This window comes from Botrytis sinoallii (genome assembly GCF_014898435.1).
Source record: "Botrytis sinoallii strain Bc 23 chromosome Unknown BSIN_026, whole genome shotgun sequence".
NCBI classification, from domain to species: Eukaryota; Fungi; Ascomycota; class Leotiomycetes; order Helotiales; family Sclerotiniaceae; genus Botrytis; species Botrytis sinoallii.
The window spans coordinates 746,673-768,849 of record NW_024066053.1 but is presented as its reverse complement, the minus strand read 5'-3'; the positions used below and the strand labels follow the sequence as shown (position 1 = coordinate 768,849).

Sequence of the window (22,177 nt, the reverse complement as noted above, 5' to 3'; positions counted from 1 at the left end):
ATGAATTCCTAGAAAAAGAGGATACACAAACAATATTCAAAGCAATAGCTTATACAAAGGATTATCAAGACCAAAGGATATTGAACATTTCAACAAAAAGCTCTTTTAAAGAAAAATGCTCTACTTTTAGATCAACTCTATTCCCACCTCCTCCTATTACTTTAAAACCATAATAGAAAGGATACAAGTAATTCAAAAAATAAGAATAACCTAATCTTTTACAAATCGAATTAAATAATACTTACTCAGTCAAAATCCAAGGAAAAATCTCTAATCTAAATAGAATTATTTAGAAGATTATTATAAAAATATATAAAACAATTCTATAGATCTTGTGACGATTGCATCATTTAGAATACTAAGGTGAAGAGCTAGAAGAGCTCTTCGGAAGGAAGTGGTAATATACAGGATTGTGGATCACGTGAGGACCTAGCCGATCCACTAATATAACAGGATCGTCATACTACCCCCCCCTTCTGAAAAGCTCGCCCTCGAGCGTACTAATAGTATTCTAAATGCGGTTCTCCAATCCAACTATATTATGATCTATATTCTCTACTACCGCTAATATCTGATCCATAGTTCCAATACTAGTTCCAATGTTGCCTATAATATAATTCGTAGCGTCGTCGATCGCTTTGCGGAAGTACGCGTTTTGCGGTTTCATCGCTTTTGCGAGAGAGGCTTCGAAATCAATAGGAGGAGGTTTCGAGAGTTGTTGAAAGATAAAATGAGCGAAAGAGAGGAGATCCGCTTGAAATGCGTCTCTTGTCGGTGGTGCCGATGGAGCGGCGGAAGCGTTGGTGGAACGCGGATTGGCCTGGCAGATCAACTGAATAAGCTGCTTCGTTGCGGCATCGATCGTGCGAGCGTATTGATGCTTCGAATCGATCAGTTCCTGCAGTTTGCGTGCTAGGTTCAGGATCTTCGGATCCATTGTCGATAGAGCAAGGAGACTCTAAATGATGTGATAGTGAGGTATCAGCTCGTCGGTGGGTGAGGTCCGCGGGAGCGGAGCTAGGGAGAGGTCTTGATCGGAGGTCGTACGAATGGTCGTATCAGGGGAGCGGGCGTGGAAGGCAATAGGCATTCGGCGAGCGGGCTAGCGATAGGAAGCTTCGCAGGAGCGATCAAGAGCTTAAAAAATTTATATGACCTTAGTATAATGTGACGATTGCATCATTTAGAATACTAAGGTGAAGAGCTAGAAGAGCTCTTCGGAAGGAAGTGGTAATATACAGGATTGTGGATCACGTGAGGACCTAGCCGATCCACTAATATAACAGGATCGTCATAGATCTTTTTCAATCTATTTAGTAATCTAATCAATTTAGGATATTATTTACAATACTGGAAACAAGCTATTAGAGTGATTCTAAAGAAATCTTCAAAATCCGATTATTCAGTTTCAAAAGCATATAAAGTCATTACACTTCTAAATTGTTTTGGAAAAATTAATAAAAGGATTTTAATTTAAAGATTAGGCTATTTAGCAGAAACTATTAATCTATTATATAAAAGTCAAATTGGAGGTTAATAAAAGAAATCAGTAATTGATATAGCTCTTTTTTTAACTATCGAAATTGAAAAAAACAAGTAAATTCATAAAAAGACCTCAATTCTATTTATAAATATAAAGGGAGTTTTTGATTATATTTCAAGAAATCGATTACTAGATATTTGTAAGAAATTGAAACTATTAATGAATCTTATTTTCTGGATAGTTTCTTTTCTATAACAAAGATAGCTAAAACTTTCTTTCAATAATCAAATTGAATCCTTCAAGCCTATTTCGATCGGAATACTATAAGGCAGTCCAATTTCTTTAATCCTTTTCTTAATATATATTAAAGAATTATTCTTTTCAAAATCGATTAAATTTCTCTCCTATATTGATAACATTACTTTAATTACAAACTTATCCTTATAAAAAAAGAATATTAGATTTCTTAAAAAAGCTATAAAGCAAATCTATAAATTCAGCTCGAAAAATATAATTTAATTCGACTTAATAAAAACAGAATTAATATACTTCTTAGTATTCAAACTAACCAAAAACTTTCTAATTATATTATTCAATTCGGATATTATTAAATCTCAATCTTTAATTAGATGGTTAGATATATAATTCAATCCAAATCTCAAATTCAATTAATATATTAATATCCGAATTATACAAGTAAAAGAAGTCTTTTATCGAATGACTTAACTAGTAAATATTGAAAAAGGCCTGAGTCTTAAAGCTCTTTGATAGTTATATATAGCTTATATAATTAATATAACTAATTACAGATTAGTGATTTGATAGAGAGAATAAGCTTACTTCAAGAATAAAATATAAGCTCTTTAAAACCTAGCTTTCCGAAAGATACTAGGAGTTTTCAAAACCACTTCAATTCTTCTAATGAAAATCGAATCAGAATTAAAATCAGCAAATATTCGATTAGATTTGAATATTAAGCAATACACTTTTCGATTAACAAAACTCTCATTCAAATATTCAATCAATATTGAAAAAGCTACTCTAGTATACTAATACGCTAATCAGAAAGCGATTAACATTTCTTAAAGAAAGCTATACAAGCTAATTCAACTCGATAGAATTAGGGAATTAATTGATAAAAAATTTGATTCATTCTTTTTCGAAAAGATTATTCATTTTCATTTCCCTTTATAAAAAAAGGAAATCCCTTTTAAAGTTAATATTAATTAGACTTCAAAAGAAAATACAGCAATACTCCACAATATTATTTTTAAACACAAAGATCAAAATACTATTTACATTTATACAGATACCTCTTTCATTAAAAAGAGAATAGATATTAATATAGGAATAATATCAATATAATCGAATAATCAGATTTCATATCAAGAACAAATCAATATTAAAAGCAATCAACTAATCTATAATGGAGAGCTATATAAAATCACTCAAGCCATCGAATATACTAGCTCAATTGCTAGTAGTAGAAAAAAGTTCAAGATTTATTCAGATAATCAAATAAACCTTCTTCAATTGAAAACACCCTCAGATCATCCAGGCCAAGTATATCAAATTCGAGCAATCAAGACAGCTGAAGCTATTATAACTAAAGGATCTGAAATATCCTTGAATTAAATACCAGGGCATATATCAATAAAAAAAAAAAACTAACAGATAAACTAGTAAAAAAGGCTACTACAATACAATCCACCTTGAATGAAATTAGTTTTAGATTGCTAGAAATGATAATCAAAGAATCCTCTCTCAATCAATAGAGTTCAACTCTCAATCAATATAAACTCAGATCCAATCAATCAGCATTAACCTATTCAAAACTATTTTCATAAAAAATCGGATCGAAAATTAAGCTACCAATTGGAACCAGTCGAACTACTACTAATACACTCTTCCAATTGAAATTAGATCACAGATATATCAAATTATATCTATATCGATTCAATCACTCCAATAATAAATATATATGCAGTAATATTGAAACACCGCAACACCTCCTAATTAACTATCCTATATACAAAACAGAAAGAAAAGAGATATTCTAGAATATACCATTATCAAAAATCACTATACAATTCCTATTGTATATCAAAATAGATATCAAATTAGTTATTAAATTTATCAATATTACCAAAATCGCTACAAGGGCATAGCATCTAGTAAGGACTTTTGAATAAGAAGTAATAGAAAAAGGAATAGTAGTGAAAAAGAAGAAAGAAAAAAATAAATAAAAAAAACAATTAAGAAAATAAAAGAGGGACTTGACCTCCTCACAATTTCTTGATCATCAGAATTTTCTTATTATATGCAATACGTATAATAAGCGGGCACTATTCCCCAGTATTTATTTTCACTTCCCTAATAAGATTATAACTGTTGGGATAGGGATCATGTGACTGACCGCGCTAGCGCATGCGCTAGCGCCCCCGCACTATAGCATATACGTTCGTAGCCTTTAGCTTTTAGAACCTCAAGCAATATTACAATAGTGTGAATCATAGTATTATATTGTCTTCACTATCCCCATGATAATATCAATACTAATTAGTAATATTACAGATCAGGAGTCTGGCACCTTAATTTCAAATGCAATATAGATTTGTGACTAAGATTAATATTTCTCTGAAGAGGTATAAGCTTTTGTATCAAAGCAATATGGTTTGATATCTGCTCTTATGTGAATAAGAATTGTTGGCAACGTAGTGGCAGTTCTTGTGTTCAGTATTAATCCAACGTGGTTTAATACTGACAAACCGAATTTAGTCGGCAACATGGCAACAATTCTCATAATCAATTTTAGTCTATATTTTATTCTTCAAGGTAATGTGTGTTGAAGAATACGAATTAGTAGTTATTAGCTTGAGCTAAGCACTACCTTCTACGACTAAATATAACTTTACCAGATTTTAACAAAATTATATTTATGTATTTTATTTCATTACCTATTTGCTATCTGTCAATATGGTAGGATTATATGAAGACGATTCTATGAAGCACAAGCTGAAATACGAAGATAAGAGATTGGTTAAGAGATGGCTAGATTATCTTATCGATCTTGCTGGAGCGAATATAAAGGAGATTAGAGATTTCTGCAGATACAAGCTATACGAATATCAGCGAAAGAGCTATTTCAATAATGAATTATAGTCGGATTATTTTCAAGCATTCAAATATTTTATATTAGAGCATTTTCAAGCTTTTGGTATATATTTGCTATATAAGCTTTGGTATGAGCTACGCTTATATAGCTTGTTTGTTGCAAAGCATTGCATTTGCACAATACAATCTGTTTACAAAGCTTTAGTTGATGCAATTCGATTACCATATAGAATGTAGACAAACAAAGAGATCGCTGATGCACTTGAAGATAAAGAGTTTTCATTCTGATTTATAAGCATATTAAACAGAATAGCACCAGAACTCTCTCTTTTCGAAATATCTATTCAACGAATCAATTCAGAACCCCCTCTTTCCGAAAATTCACCACTACCGGAACCCCCTCTTTCCGAAAATTCAGCATTACCGGAACCCTCTCTTTCCGAAAATTCACCACTACCGGAACCCCCTCTTTCCGAAAATTCAGCATTACCGGAACCCCCTCTTTCCGAAAATTCACCACTACCGGAACCCCCTCTTTCCGAAAATCCAGTGTTACTACCGGAACCCCCTCTTTCCGAAAATCCAGCACTACTATCAGATAGTGGTTTGTCAAATAGTAAGGATGGTTCGAATAAAAGTGGAGAAAAAGAAAATAAAGGTAGAGGAAAAGGTTTTTCACAAGGAGGATATGATAGAAATAGGAATGGCGGTGGAAGAGGAGGTATGGAAGAAGGTATGGGAGGAGGCGGAGAATAAGCATACTCTTTAGCTTGTTTTTGCCCAGCTATTATGATATGGGAATTGGCTTATCTGAATAATAAAGATAGAGAAAACGGTTTTCCACAAATAGGAATAGGTTGATTGGGATAAGGATTATATAAAAGATGATTTCATAGAAAGAGAGAGGGAGAGAGAGAGGGAAAGAGAGAAAGAGAGAAAGTGTATAAAAGGGATTAGTAGCACAAATGATTTCACAGAGAGAGGGATTAGCTAGAAAGGATACGACCCGACGACTTTAGAGAGTCGTTAGTGTTGGGATAGGGATCATGTGACTGACCACGCTAGCACATATGCTAGTGCCCCCGTACTATAGTATATACGTTCGTAGCCTTTAGCTTTTAGAACTTTAAGCAATATTACAATAGTGTGAACCATAGTACTATATTGTCTTCACCATCCCCATGGTGATACCAACAATAACCAATATTGTAAATCAAAAAGTTACCTGTTGGGCCCATCGGGCCTAGCCGTCCTATATAGTCTTAGACTGAAGGTGGACGTAAATTCAATCAATCAATCAATCAATCAATCAATGCTCATAACTGATAGATTCGATCGGGTACGAAATCAATGTCAGCTTTGCTGTGTAACTGTAATTCCGGCTATGGTTTGTATGGAATAGCCACTTCTAATATGATTAATCGATTGATTTATAATATACTGATCAAGATAGATATATAATAAAATACAGATTGTAGTGATTGGCTTTATTTATCAACTCCTCAAACCACTAAATAATGCATTATGAATAAATAATATAATCCAATTCAACTAGTGTTTTGTATTATTATTAATATATACAAATACATTAATATATTGATTAATAATCGATCTTCAATTTCATTATTTGTGAGGGTATTCTTATTCAATTTGTTCCGAATTCTTTGAATACATTTCTATTGTGTATTGATATATTTCACTCCGGTTTTTATAGTCATAATCAAATCTGATATAATAATTGAATAATAATATTTAAATCCTTAAAAACAACCCCAATATATCTATTTCATTTATATGATTCTCTAATGGCGTTATACATATCATGTAACAAATGAAATATACAAAAATCCGATTATATTTATCAACACTTTTAGCATTTTGTAGTATTTCAAATAGATGCTGGTTCGCGACTTCATTTTTGAGGAATGCTTATTATTTCAATATATCTTTATGGTCTATCGCTTTCAATATATTCAAACAATACTCCAAAATTCGATTTCATATATATAACAATCGCTCTAATTATGGCTTCTTTGGGTTGGGTATATGGGTATAACGGGATGTTTTGATCAAATTGTACTTAAATTGGCTTAGCATCTTATTCTATTTGGTATACTACAATTACGAATTGATTTCAATAACGGGCATCTCTTTTAATATCTGCAATCGCTGCTCTTACACCTCACCCTTCCATTTTTCAATATCTTGGATAATCTGATTTTCAATATTATCCTGATCACTTTCGCTTTTCTCACTATCATTATTACTATCGCCTGAATTATTAGTTTCTTTTCCCACGTTACATATCATAGCTCGACTTACCTAACACTCCTGTTTTTGCTCTTTAACTTTATCAATAATCCAAAATCTCCCTCTCTTTGTCCCAAACCAATATTGTAATTTAACTAATTGAAATATCTCCTTATCTACTATCCTCTTCTAATTATAGATCTTATTATAATACTGCCTAACAGTATCCTGTCCATAGGTTTTGAATTAGCAACTATAATATTGATACTCATCCAAAACGGGAATAATGGGCTGAGGGGCTGAATTGTCGCTAGGTAACTGTATATTGATATAATTATATTGAAATGGATATCCTTTGATATACTCCTCTAATTGCTTTTATAATTTGATCGAAACCTTATGTTGGTTGCTCAAATGTCTATATAAATATATGGGCCGTTGTATATACTGATATTGCAAACAAATCAGTATATGAAATTCAATATTCATTCCTATTAAATAAACCAGCTTTTGGGGGATCGATTGTACTATAATTCCTGAGTTATTTTGATCTCGTTATAATGCTTTTGAGCTTTATATATATGGGTTTGATAAGGTTAGGGTTAATCTATAAACGATGTTTATGATGTACGGATTATATATTATTTCCTTATACAAAAAAAAACTCATAAACAACATTTATGACGATACATGGTGTTAGGACTAAGGCTCTTTTCAATATTAGCTAATCGAGCCATTCGGTAGAAGGCTCCTTTCGCTTGTGTGATTCGAATATTAACATGTTGATTGAATTTGAGGCTCGGATCGAATCATATTCCCAACTATCTAATTATTTATTTATTTATTTATTTATTATTTTACATCCGGGGGGCAAGCCACAGGGGCTCGCCACGACCTCCCAGGGGGTACTAGGGATGGACTAAACTAACAATTCTATATACATACAATTGCTGGCATAGCCAAGCGTTCCGTTCTTCTACGGCTGTGATGCTAGTGGCGAGCAGGGCGGCCGCGCTACGAGCGCTCTTGCCGCTCCACTCCAACTTGCAAGTTCGGGCTGTCCAACTCACTTCATGCTGAGGAGTCCAGGGGTTGTTCGGGGCCTTTGTGAAAAGGCAGGGGATATCAGCCGGTAAGGGCTGGGGTGATCATAGGCTGGTAAGGCCGGAGTGATCGGACTGTTGAAGGCCAAGGCGATCGTAGGCTGCTGTAAGCAGGCGATTATTATTGTCGAGAGAGGGAGATATGTTGTGACCGCTCGGGTGCGGGTGGAACCACTTTTTCTAGTGGGGAGGTGGGGTAGCGGTGGAGCGGAGGCTCCTCCATGTCGGGGCTAGAGGATCAGGAAGGGGGCACGACGCCCTTCTTTGATCGTATGCGGATGATGAGCTGTGGATTCGTAGGTGACTAGGCTTCGAAAAGACAGATATCGATCGGGATATGGCTCTGAGCAGAAGTGGGCACCAATCACTTTACCACTGCAACTATCTAATTAGAGATTGAGGTATAATTATTTCTGAATTAGATAGTGTGATTGAATAGTTTTTCGTTAATCTGGATGATGAAAAGTGTATTAGTTCTGTTTTTGCTAGGTCGAATTGAATAGCATTTTTTGAGCTGAGTTTGTAGATTTGTTTCGTAACTCTCTCTAGCGATTTGATATTCTTTTTTTATATAGATGAGTTGGTAGTTAGGGCAATATCATTAATATAGGAAAGAAATTTGATTGAATTGAATAGAAAGAGGTCCCTAATATATATAAGGAAGAGGATTGGAGAAATTGGGACTGCCTTGTAGTATTCCGGTCGAAATTGGCTTGAAAGATTCGATTTGATTATTAAAAGATAGTTTTAGTTGTCTTTGTTGGAGAAATAAAGCTATCTAGGCTATGAGGTTTGTAGGCAGTTTTAGTTTCTTATAAATCTCTAATAATCGATTTTTCGAGATATAATCGAAGGCTCCCTTTATATTCATAAATAATATTGAGGTCTTCTTGTTGGCCTGCTTGTTTCTTTTGATTTTTATAGTCAATAGAAATGTGACATCGATTGCTGATTTCTTTTGGCGGCCTCCTATTTGATTTTTTATATAGGAGGTAAGTAGTTTCCGCTAAATATTCTAATTGTTAAACTAGAATTCTTTCGCTTATTTTTCCAAGGCAATTTAATAATGTAATAACTCTATATGCTTTCGGAGCTGAATAATCAATCAATTAATCGATTCAAGAGTGATATCATTTTCGATGTATCGACCACTATAAGCCCTCTTTATTCGGTTTTTAACAATTTATAAGATTGTTATATCTCGTTATCATACATTGTTAGTTCGAGGGGTTTTTGAGGGTTATTAATGATAATGATTTATTTGAAATGAAAGTACTGACTCAACAGTTTAACTAAAATCTATTCTGAAATTTCAAAATCTTTTTCCTCGACGGCTAGTGTGGCCTGCTCGCTGAGATACCATGTTATACTATTATTCATTCCAAGATCTCGAAAGTCGATTGATAATAGTTGTACAGGCTCTACTCTATGTAAATAAAAAAACATACGAAATTGACCTGAAGCCTATCTCAATATCGCTTATTTATTGAATTATTAATTCAATTCAAATTTAAAATCAAAATCAGATAAGAAGAAAACTCAAGTCTTTCTTATATTTAGAATTGCAATTCTTATTATTCAATATGATTTCAAAAAGAGATGTGAATTATTAAAGTTCTTTCAAATGATGATTAATTTCCTCCTGTTATTTTGCTGTCATTCGTAGAGATAGGATTATTATAGATAATCGATCGTAATCAAGACAATCAAGGCAACAGTATGTACCTAGCTCATGATGATGGAGTGAGGGGAGCAGGGACGAGAGAGAATGTCATGTGACGATAAGAGTCCATCTCACCGTCCGGGGCTATATCATGACTGAGCCTAGGCATTCAAGGTAATTGGCCCAGTCGTAAAACATGTCATGCGCTACTTCGGACCTCTTACAAATGGGGGAGTACTATTGATGAACCGTTTGCTTGGAGCGAATGGTACCACATTAATGACATTGAGTGTTCTCCCTTTGGTCAAGCATAGCCCATCACAATCTAAAGCGCTGTTAGTGCACGGACTTCTGCGATGGTCATAGCGAGGTCCGCATTTAGAAGAATGTTGGCGGTGAGAACCGCCCGTTTCATGATGAAGCCGACAATTTGGGGGATTGATGTTGAAGTACCGGTAACTATGACAAGATTTTCCATCTCGTTGATTGCCAGAACGATCTCGGCTGCTCGAAAGAGCAATCGTATGAAAGAAATGAAGAACCGAGAAGAGTTCTCATGAAACATTGGTTCGATAGGGATTTGTTCTATCTATCTTGAGGATATTATCAGTCGCGGTGCTGAGATTCAAATCATGAAACCTTGGCATGACATTCCCCGCCAAGAACAATTTCTGGGGCCACAGTAGAAGGAAGGTGGGGGTTAAAGGGTGTGCTTTCCCATAAGATTGGTAACGAAGTGGAGCATAAAGAGATCATCTCCTTTACTACCCTTTCTAGAAATTACAACTCATTATACACCCACTTAAGTAACAACACTCCGCATATGAGGCTGATAAATTACGCCAAGGTGAAGTTCTGGAAAAAGTTAAATTTTAAGCTTCAAATTTAAAGTTTAACCTTAAACTTTTGACCAAATCACCTCCCAAGACTTCTCATACAACAGGAATATAACAGGCAATTAAGTACGCATACATACTTTTCAAGGGTATCTCGTATATTAGGTTCGCGGTATATTACATTTGAAAGGCATAAAGAAAGCTATCACTTGGCACAATATACATATCGATGAACCTTTTTCTATTCTTATTCATTTGCCGTCAATGCTCAAGTGCAATCGTGTGTATGCTGAATCAATCTTATTCGCTGGATAAGGCTCAGACTGTAGGAATCGTTCAGTACTAATCAGTTCATAGATCAGTTTATAGTGTAGAAATTTCATAGTAGTATATATGCATTTCCCCTAGAGTGACAGATTCAGTACCTCACAAAAGAGGGCATTGCCTCTTTGTTTAAGAAGCTTATATCGTTCCACAAGCAGAACCTCGAGAAATTCACTACAGATTTTATTTCCCCGAGCCACTAGTATTGTTAGGCACTGATAGAGATTATATCATTGATAGCGGTGTCTGTACTCTGTAGTCTCATTGACAGATTGGATTCCGAGCAATAGAAAAAGTCAAAAGTCGAATCCTCACTTGCCTGTGTTCATTTAAAATTCTATTATTGCATTGTCATTATGCGGGCTATGTTCGGCCCGTACATTGAAATGCGATAGAAAAAACTCAAATAAGCGAGTTAAATGCAATTCTTCGGTTATTCCTCTGCTGCTTCGGTTATCCTTCTGCTTGACAGGGGACAACAGATGATTTACTAGCCTATCGTCAGGAAACATGTTCATCAGAGGTTCAACTAGAAATCTTTCATCGACAAATTAGGATGGGGAGATGGTATTTGCAAAGCTGGGGGTTTCTGTGGATATCATATCCACACAGCAATCTTTAGTTCGGTATGCGCGGGCTCACCCCGGAGACAATACCTTTGTGTGAATGATATATACCCTTCAAGACGGTGGCAGGAGACTATATAAGAGCGACCTTGTCCCATCTAAAGCAAACACAATAAACACTTCCAATCATTCAATCATCTCTCACAAACACATATCATCTTTACAATTCTATTGTCTCTTCTAGATCTCAAACCGCAACAACCAAAATCAAGATGTTCGCCTCAATTCAGAAGCTCGCCATTTTGGCTCTCTTTTTCGGTCTCTCCGCCGCTGCACCGGCTCCCGCCACAGCTTCTGATGCTGTACCCCAAGTTTCCACCGAAGCTTTGGCGGCCTTCGGCCTTACTGAGGAAATGGTCGCCGCCGCCAGGATCACTAGCCGCGACGTTCTCGAGGCTCGCGCCGTCCTCAAAACACGCGTCGCTTCGTGCAGACCACCAACCTCGCCCCACAACGCCACCTACGGCGCCTGCGTCCTTCCTTTGGTCGAGGCGGCCCGCCAGGGAAACACCATTTACATGCTAGTTCTGGCAGAATACTTGACCGGGCATATGGGTTGCCCCACGGATGGCATTGCGGGCGCGGCTGCGCGTCCAGTTGTCGAGATCGCTGCTTATCGCTGTGGGGGTCCAGGCCCGGAATATGTTGAGAAGGGAGCACAAGGCTGGTCTATCAACAGTTCTTTCAACGAGAAACCTTGTACTCCAGGTAGCAAATGCTCTTAGTGAGTTACTCGCAGGTACATGTTTGATTTTGGAATGCTAAGCTAACAAATTTATAGGAAGCAACGCCTGTCTTAAGCAATAACGCGGGGCTTGATTGCAGATTTTTGAGTGAGGCACTGAGCGTATGAATGCATTGGAGTTATTCATCCGTGTTCCTTTTATTATCTTGGGATCACTCACTACTCGATTACAACGTGTTTCTGTTTTTGAAAAAGCTACTGCAGGTGGTGAGATGGCTGCTTAATACAGCGTTCTTGAGCTGGATTTGATTTCAATCTGTTTATTGTCTGGTTTTCTTGTAGATATAAGGGGTTTGATAAGTTAGAATGTATACTTCAATTTGTATTTAAACATAAATCGGCTTCATTCATGAAATCCTATTTATTAATCTAAAAGTGGAACTGTCTTGTGATTGATTAACACCTAATGACGTAATAATACAATGATCTATAAATGATTCACAATAATACTAAAAGCAATTAGATATCTATATAAACTTGAGTAAATAATCTTAAATCATTAAGCTACTATAGTATACAAAGCGAGAGGGTTAGCCTCAAGTATGTTAGGATTCCTTCTTCTTGTATATAACTAGCTCTTTGAACAGAATATAATATTAACAATTAGAGCCTATCATCGTAGGTAACAGGTCAAGTGTACTCTTCTCAACCCAATAATATCATAAGGAAAATAAGAATTCTGAAATATTCTTGTAAATGATAAAAGGATTTTACTTTAAAGGGACTTAGAATTTTCGAAAGTTTTAGCCTAAGATAATCACTTTCAAGTAAATAGATTTACTTGTATTGAATTCGATTAATAATCAATGGAATTTGAATATATATATTAGAGTTATTCAATATTACTGTTTAAATAATATATTCTATATTATGCGATACAGTAGTGAAGCTTCTGATGAAAGAATAAATCGAAAGTGGGGTGATCGGATCCCCCTTTAGACTTTCGACTAATGTCTTTCTCATCCTTTAGCTCCTACGCGCACTCTCTCCCACTCGTTCCCCTTCTCCTTTTGGCTTTTATTCATCTTTTTGACCTCCTCCTAGCTCCTATATATATACCCTTTGTCACGGAATTCACTGTATAGTGTAACCCCACGGAACTAATTCTAGTACTCCTCTGGAGTACTCATTCCTATAATTACTAAAACTATTTCATTCAGTTCATTTGTATACCCTATATATCTAATTAGATGACTCCATTACCTAATCAAAGTATATAAACCAGATATAATCTTTATAATTATATCTCAAGTCAATTTAGTTTATTATTACTCTATATACCTATCTCCTAATTAAAGTGACCATTAGACCTAGCTATTACCTCCGTGATACTCTTCTATTCACTCGTTCTTATTCAATACTTGAAATCTCTAAGGATTCTTTATTATTATTATTATTATTATTAGTAATTTTCAACCAGGCCGTATAAACAAGCTTCCCAGGGGGCATTACGGTTGGGCTAATTGTGGGATGATTTTCTAATTTATATAATCTCTTTTTCTTAAGAATAGGGTCTCAATATTCTTAGTAGCCTTCTAAGCGATGGTTAGTGCACTTGTGCTTTTGTCTTTGATTCTTTGAGTGTCTCTGTGTGCGCTTTTCGATTTTTTATATAATATTTGTTTGAAAGCTGTTTTATTCTGTAAGAATAGTTTTTGTATATATTCTATTGTAATATAGTATACCACATACTTCAATTTTCTTCTATATAGCTTTTCTAAATCTATTCTTTTTTATTTTATTTTTATATTCACCTAAATCAATCAATCCCTTTCCTTTTCTTCTTTTATTCTTTTGATAGTATTCTAGAATATATATTTCTATAAAAATCTATTATAACAATAAATTTAACGAATTTGACTAATATATACATTAACTGTTTCAATAGTCGTTTTTAAACTGTTTAATTACAAGATGGATATTTGAATTTGATATTTAAAGGCTAGGTTTTATAAATTGTAAGGATTTTGTAACAGTACACAATATACTCAAAGGATTTGAATACACCACATAAGCAATGAATTGTTGCTTCCTTGTGTTTAAATCGTTAATGGTAGTTTTCGAAGTCGTTATGTGCTAAGCAGATCACTAATATATAATGGAGAGTTGCTTATAAGAGTTTTAATTTCTTAAAACATTTATTTGTACTCTTTGAATCCCATTTTTGATACTATTTAGAGAATATTGATATCTATTTAATCCATTACACCTATATTACCGATTCTATAACGGTTTTTGCTATAAAACAAATATCGCTTGCTATAAATCGATTTGTATATCCTAAAGCTGATCTTCTTATACCTTTATCAGCGAGTGTGTCTGCTCGCTCATTCCCCTCGATCCCTGTATGGCCTGGTGACCTAAGGATTCTTTAGAACTTCTAATTTTCTTTATATTTATCAAAATTCAATAATAAACAAGTTTCATTTTAAATTAAAAATATTTATTAATAACAAAGTATTTATTTTGTTAATAACGAATAAAAAATTAATTCTATATGATATATATTAATATTTATAGAGGAATTTATATTGAATATTCTTTTATGTCACGCTATACACATGATCGCGTCTGATCGGAGTAGTACGGCACTAAGCTTCGAGCCGATTGCATATATAGTTTCGTAGTATGCTTTTTTTAATTCTATAGCTTTTAATTCTAAGATTAGTCTCTAAACACTCATTAAATTCATTAAGTCGGTTACCCTACTTTCGGGCCACCAGGGTTTTGGGCCACTCTTTCACACCAAAAATCACTTTTTAGACCTATTAATATCTCTATCAATATATAATATAATTTGATAAAAATTTATATTATAATTTAGATCGATTTAAGCTTATTCTGAAATTTTTAAATTTTTAGGATTTTTCTATATTGAGATCTAGAGCTTCAAAATATCGATTTCTAAATTTGTATGGGAATCCCATACAAATTTGAAACTTTTATAAAATCTTCAATAACTTTCTGATAAAAATAGCTAAAAATAAATTGTAAAATTTTGTTATAAATTTATAGTATATTTAACCTAATAAATTTAGAAAAAATAGAAATTGTTGTATAAATAAATATTTAAAGGGGTACTCTCAAAATAACAGGGATTATTTATACTATTCTAAATTCACTGTATATTATATCTCCATATCTGTTAATTTTTTTGAATTTTTTTTGAATTTCTATATAGATTCAAGTTTAAAACTCTCAAAAACATATATAGTTTTCTTTTAATAATTGTCATTAAAAAGTTATAAAAGATTTTATAAAATTTCTAAATTCGTATGTGATTCTTATATAAATTAAAAAATAGATATTTTAAAGTTTTAGATCTCAATATAGAAAGATCCTAAAAATCTAAAAATTTCTGAATAGGCTTAAATTGATTTAAATTATATATGTATAAATTTTTATCAAATTATATTATATATTGATAAAGAGGTTAGTAGGCTAAAAAAGTGATTTTTGATGTGAAAGGGTGGCTCAAAACAGGGGTGGCCAGAAAGTAGGGTACCCGACTTAAATACTACACTTAATACTATTAAATATACCTATATTTTGCGCTCTCCCATCAGTAGAAGTGGCACTAGAACAAATAAAATGGAGAGTAGCTCTTTATACCCAAATTATTGATCCAAAACACCCTCTTTATTACCAAGGGATAAGAGCCACCTACTCCTCTAACAACAGGGAAGACTAATTACAGTTAGTTAGAATAAAGGTTTAGGTGATTAGTTAGTGCCTTTCCTGAATTAAGAAGACGACTTTAGCAGGGCCTTACTACACACCAAAATGTCGAACAGATCCCACTAAAAGCCTTACGAAAGAGATAGTGGTAGAGCAGTTCCAGGAATAGTAAAACAAGCACACATACAATTAGATTATTATATTTTTTGATAGATTGGAATAGATTGATAAAAATAGTAGGTGAATAGGATATAGATATATTGTATATAAAGAACAAACAATAGTATACAAAGGAAACAATGGATTACATTACAACTCTCATATATTCAATACGAAAGCAATCGGGGTATATCGAAGTCTTCAAGTAGTGATTAGAAATATTATCGGTATAAAACAAATAGAAATCTGTATATATATTGATAACACATCAATGATATAAGAAATAAGAAACACAACCTTTATCACATCACAATAAACTTTCCTCAAATATTATAAACTGATACAAACACACTCAATCCAGATTAAATAGTCGCCAGACCATATAGGAATCGAAAAGAATAAGCATACAAATACATTTACTAATAAAAAAACAAGAAAATCAGCCTCAAAGTATACGAATCGACCTACAGCGAGTAGTATCCGCTTTATAACAAAAACTGTTATGGAATCAACAGCACAAGCATAATAAATCAAATAGAAACCAACACTCTCCAAATAATATTAGAAATAGAATCCAAGGAATACAAACAAATACCCTAATAAACTAAAACTCTCACAAACTACTCTTCACCACATACTAGCAATCCACTTAGCACATAGCAATTTCGAAAACTATCATCAACGATTTAAACACAAGGAAGCAACGATCCATTATTTGTATAGCATATACAAATCCCCCAAGCACATCATACACTACTACAAAATCCTCGCAATCTACAAAACCTGGCCCCCAGATATCAGGCCCAAATACCCACCCCACAACCAAACGGCTCAAGAACGACTACTGAAACAACTAATACACACACCAGCCAAATTCACTGAATTTATTACTATAACAAACTTCTACAGGAGCATATACCCTAGAACATTACCAAAAAAATAGAAAAAGGAAATGGAAATAAATCAACCAATCCAGATGAACACAAATATAGAATAAAAAGCAACCGATATAACAAGACTATAAAGAACAAAATCGATATATACAATACACTACACTACACTAGAATATATATAAAAACTACCCTTACAGGATAAAACAGCTTTCAATTAAAACATTATATAAAAGATCGGAAAGTGTACACAGAAACACTCAAAGGATTGGAGACAAAAGCACAAACACACTAGCTATCACTTGAAAAGTTACTGAAAATATTAAAACCCCACTCTTAAGAAAGGGGAATCATATAAATTAGAGATTATCCTGCAGTTAGCCCAACTATAATGCCCTCTGGGAGGTTCGCCTATACGGCCCGGTTGAAAATTACTAATAATAATAATAATAATAATAATAATATACCTATATTTCAAGTACTATCTTTTAAATATTATCTATTAATTATTAAACTATTAACTAATAATCGTCAATAAATTTAGATCATATAACGTGTTTTATCACCGAGTAGATCATATCATCGAATGGATCATTTGAAAATACACCAAAATCAACTATTTTTAAATATTCTTATTTAATAACCAATCATTATTTCTGAAAATTGAAAGATTTAAAATAATGATAATAATTTAGCTTTTTAGAAATTTAGTTTTTATATAAACATCTTTATTAAATTCGACAAAAATTCGAAAATGTCACGATTTTCGTTACAAAAAAACTATTTCTATAATAATTCTTATAGTGTTTTGAATATTCAAAAAAAATTAAATTTTCATAGTACACTTTTAATTAGATTTCATATATTAAATTTTTAAAAAATTCTATCGATAAATAAAGAAAGTGCACGGTTACGCACAGACGAATTTTGTATGTAAATTGAGTGATCCATTCGGTGATATGATCCACTCGATGATAAAACACGTTATTTAGATTATTTCAAAATTTATATTTGTTCATTATCTTCTTTATATTACCGGCCACCGTTATTATTACGTATACTACTAATCATCTCTTGGTTCGACTATCAAATACTATTCACGCTTCAATATCTAATATTGATTCATCTAATTTTCTTAAGCTCCAATGTTCTGTTTGAGCTCTCAATTGAGGCTGACATACCAGGTTGCTATTGCAAATATTAAATTCGAACGAGATGTATCATATGACTCTCAATGCTCGAGATGAGGTTGATATAGACCAAAAATTCGATTGATATTATGATTGATATGAGAAGAGCAGATTAAGTACCCAGGTAACATTATCTGATAATTCAATTTGATATAATGGTCATGTTTCAATTCTGTTTGTTGGTTATACATTATGGAAAGACAAGGAAATTAGTCAAGTTTATACGACTAATATACTAAAATGACTAGGTTAGTGTAATGAATAAATTTACGCCATTCGCTTCATGACACTATCAGTGGATTTCCCAAAATATCCAGTGACATAAATCATCATCAACCTTGGCTTTGGACAACTTAATGTGCCCACTTGACCGTATCATTACTACCTGCATTTTGATCCACTCATGTAATGGTCTTTTCGACTCTCTTTGGTGGCATTATAAATAAAGTTGAATGATAATGCATCATTGAGTGCATTGTCATGGAAAGTGTATTCAACACAATCAAAGCAGCCCGTGATGGATGGTTCACTTGTGAGATGAAACCCACATGAATGTAAGAAATCCAAGATTATTCATTATGAATGACTGTGCCTGAAACTTGTAAGCTTTATGTCCATGTGCGCTCAGCCCTCTAAGGGTAAATTGAAAATAATATACTCAATTTAGGTCAATGACCAAGTGCTTCTGTCTCTAGGCACCGAACTTTTCCCTCACTTGAAGGGACGGAAAGATAAATGCTCCGCTCTTTTGCCAACAGACGCAATTGCAAAGAAACCAAATTTGCTTGTTCTTGAGAATCCCGAGGGTTTCTCTCGAAGAAATCCCATAAACTTAGAATGTGGACACTTCATTCCAATAAAATCAGCTCGATATTTCGGATGACATCATCAACCAGCAAATGCTTGATTACGGCTACGAAGCATTCGCTTAAGAAGCGAAGTGAGTGTGATGTCGATTTTTGTGATTCGCTGTACGATGAGGGGTACAGATTTTGGATAGTCAAGGTGATTTGTCAATTCTATACTACCAAGGTACTAAAATGTCTAGGTCGGTGTAGCAAATAAGTCTAACAGCTTTGAGAATACTGACTAGGCAGCCTTGTAAATAAAGTACTCATATCGAGTATAATACAATTCTAAGCCATTTATTGGCGGGAATAGATTAAGCACGTAAATATAAGAACGTCGGGTTTCGCATGCAATCTCGATTTAGGAAATCTCGATGTAACTCATGGCCAAGATGCCATTCACAATTCAAATATTGACACCGAAACTTTCCATCATTTTAAGGATATTTGTCTCCTGTCCATCAATTTTGGCAGCGCATTACGCTTTGGAGTTGATGTAGTATAATTCTGGAGGCCAATTGCTCTTACTTAACGACACTCAAAGCAGTAGGGGAAGTACCTAGAGGGGTTTAAAGTGGAGATGTACATCTAAACTCGCTCTTCCCTTTAATCGCGATTGAACGACTCTTGGTTCCGATGAGGTGGTTCCGAGACTTTATCTGATGGTCAAAGGCGCTGGAGTATACCTAAGAAAATGAAGGGTCGTCGTGGATGGAAACTCATATTCTAAATGTTTACTTATACCATCCCAGTTTTATCTTAAATCATTCAAACCAAAACAGGCATTTCTACTTCTTTTCTAATTCTATCGGAATTATATTTGATATTTATTCTTCATCCTCAAGGTTATAGCTTTACCCCTCTCTTTGGAATTTTACCCTTCCTTTTGTTCTACCCTCACCATCTCGCTTTGTAGGAAATTCTTTCTTTCTACAGTATAAGATAAGAGTTCTGGTCCTTGCTCACCGCACCCCTGTGACAAATATAACAAAATCCCTATAAAAATGAGGGTTTTCTATATTATTATTATTATTATTATTATTATTATTATTATTATTAGTAATTTTCAACCGGGCCGTATAGGCAAGCCTCCCGGGGGGCATTACGGTTGGGCTAATTGCGGGGTGATCTTCTAATTTACATGATCCTCCTTTCCTAGGGATAGGGTCTTAATATTCTTAGTAGCTTCCCAAGTGATGGCTAGTGCACTTGCACCTTTATCTCCGATTCTCTGAGCGCCTCCGTACACGCTTTCCGATCTTTTATATAATATTTATTTGAAAGCTACTTTATCCTATAAGAGTATCCTGTAAGAGTAGCTTTTATATACATTCTCTTGCAATATGGTATACCGCGTACTTCAATTTTCTTCCATGTAGCTTTTCTAGATCTATCCCCTCCTACTCTCTGCTTATGTTCGCCTGGTGTCATGGTACGGGTAAAGACTTATATTGTACCATAAGGGTAGAAGAGCTATGGAAGAGTGAAGCCCTACTTATAGGAAGTAGGGCACGCTAGTATTCTGTGCTTGAGGTACAAAGGCAATTACAGATCATATAATTGACGCCGTGACAGTACCCCCTGCTCAAGGCAATCGGTCTACGATTGTAATACCAATTAATCTTCTAAAACACAAAATAATATTAAAATATTCTAATTTCTATTATTGAATTAAAATGAACTTTCTTAAAAATAATAATCAATTAACGAAGCTTTTTAGGTCTACCTCGGCCTCAATTCGGGGATACGCTTAATGTAAGTATTAGTAGGGGATCAGGAGTAATAGATCTTTTGAAACCTATCCAAGCAGGTGGTTCTGGTTTATTTGGATTTACTAAATGGAAAGCAATGATTATATCTTTCTGGCTACAAAGGTTTTCAGCAGGTTGCTAGAATGCTAGGTAATGTTTCTATTTGACCTGGTAATGAAATCTGTCCTCATTATAACAGTCGAGTAGTTTATCAAATTCCCACCGCTTGGTTTCTTTGTTTGTTTCATTGTTTCTTTCTAGGATATATCCTTGGTTCCAACGGGATTCAGTATTGTTGATTGTTTCTTAACCAGCTAATCCAGATGAACAATGAAATGATCGGAATAATGAATTATGGAATACTGAAAAGATCTTGAAACTAATAGAAAGCTAAAATAGATAGACTTGTTTGTAAACTTTGATGATCTTATAGAGATTATTTTATTTGTCATCGTCTTTTTTTATTGATCGATTAATCTTTATATTCTTAATACTAATCTATACTCTGTTATCCTCTTTGTATAAAGAAGTATCGATACAAGTCTTATTAATATAATCTTCATATTTCTGAATAGACTGAATAGCTAAAGCTTTCAATTTTGTTAGAATAATATCAAATCGATCTATAATCTCATTAGCTTTCAGGAACTCGTGCCTACATTGATATAACAAATTCAGGAGAACAGATAAAAAGAACTCAACACTAAAGCATAAATGAAAACCATAGTTAGCAAAGAATAAAGATATATCAATAGTCTCCAAGATTGTATTATTGAGCGCAAACTCTGCAAGCAGAAGCCAATTATACCAATCGTCTTAATAAAAATTCATAAAAACTCGAAGATATTGTTTCATCATAACATTTATTCTCTCTATTTATCCATCAAACTCAAGATAAAACGAGAAGAACCATTTCAAAATAATCAATAAGCGCTCGGATAGATATTTCCAAAATTCTGATACAAATTGCGAACCTCTATCGAATATAATATTATTAAATAAGCCATATAAACAATAGACTTTCTTAACAAACCGATCGATAAGCTCCTCTATAAAGAGTCCTATAATCAAAATGAAATGACACATTTTCATCAGACAGCAAACGATTATAACGATATGTTGATACTTCTTATTATAGCATTCGCTGATTGATAACGGTGTAATATAGTTAATGGAGATATCGGACCAGAAGCGAAATGATACAGACAGAGGTTCTAGGAATCCAGATACAGCAAGGCAGGAGACTTTAATTCAGAAACAGAGTTGACAGGCTTATATATAAGTTTCGATTTCTCTCAATATATTGAACCACTAATATATGCAGGAGACAAGATCAATAGTCTTAACTCGGCCAGAATGCCCGGCGGGTCCGGTAGAGTGCGTTCGGTATATGATCTGGGTGCAGAGTTTAGTGGAGAAAGGGACGAAAAGGTGGTTATAATAGAAGATCTTATTATTGATTAATCTACAATCTTGAAGGGCAATTCAAAGGTCTTTTCGGATAGATAGTGGCCAAT

At 33.9% G+C, this 22,177-nt stretch overlaps 3 protein-coding genes across 3 annotated transcripts; 1 reads left to right on the top strand and 2 right to left on the bottom strand.

Annotated features, from left to right (window-relative positions):
- Positions 1-511: 511 nt before the first annotated feature.
- EAF02_010721 (uncharacterized protein) lies at positions 512-937 on the bottom strand (the record flags this gene model as incomplete). Its single annotated transcript, XM_038906769.1, has 1 exon — positions 512-937. One exon carries the CDS (start codon positions 935-937, stop codon positions 512-514), a length of 426 nt encoding a protein of 141 aa, XP_038753639.1.
- Positions 938-9,938: 9,001 nt separating this feature from the next.
- Positions 9,939-10,178, bottom strand: EAF02_010720 (uncharacterized protein; the record flags this gene model as incomplete). Its single annotated transcript, XM_038906768.1, has 1 exon — positions 9,939-10,178. The coding sequence occupies one exon, from the start codon at positions 10,176-10,178 to the stop codon at positions 9,939-9,941; it is 240 nt and encodes a 79-aa protein (XP_038753638.1).
- Positions 10,179-11,611: 1,433 nt separating this feature from the next.
- EAF02_010719 (uncharacterized protein) lies at positions 11,612-12,206 on the top strand (the record flags this gene model as incomplete). Its single annotated transcript, XM_038906767.1, has 2 exons — positions 11,612-12,107; positions 12,181-12,206. The coding sequence occupies 2 exons, from the start codon at positions 11,612-11,614 to the stop codon at positions 12,204-12,206; spliced, it is 522 nt and encodes a 173-aa protein (XP_038753637.1).
- Between the last annotated feature and the right edge of the window lie 9,971 nt (positions 12,207-22,177).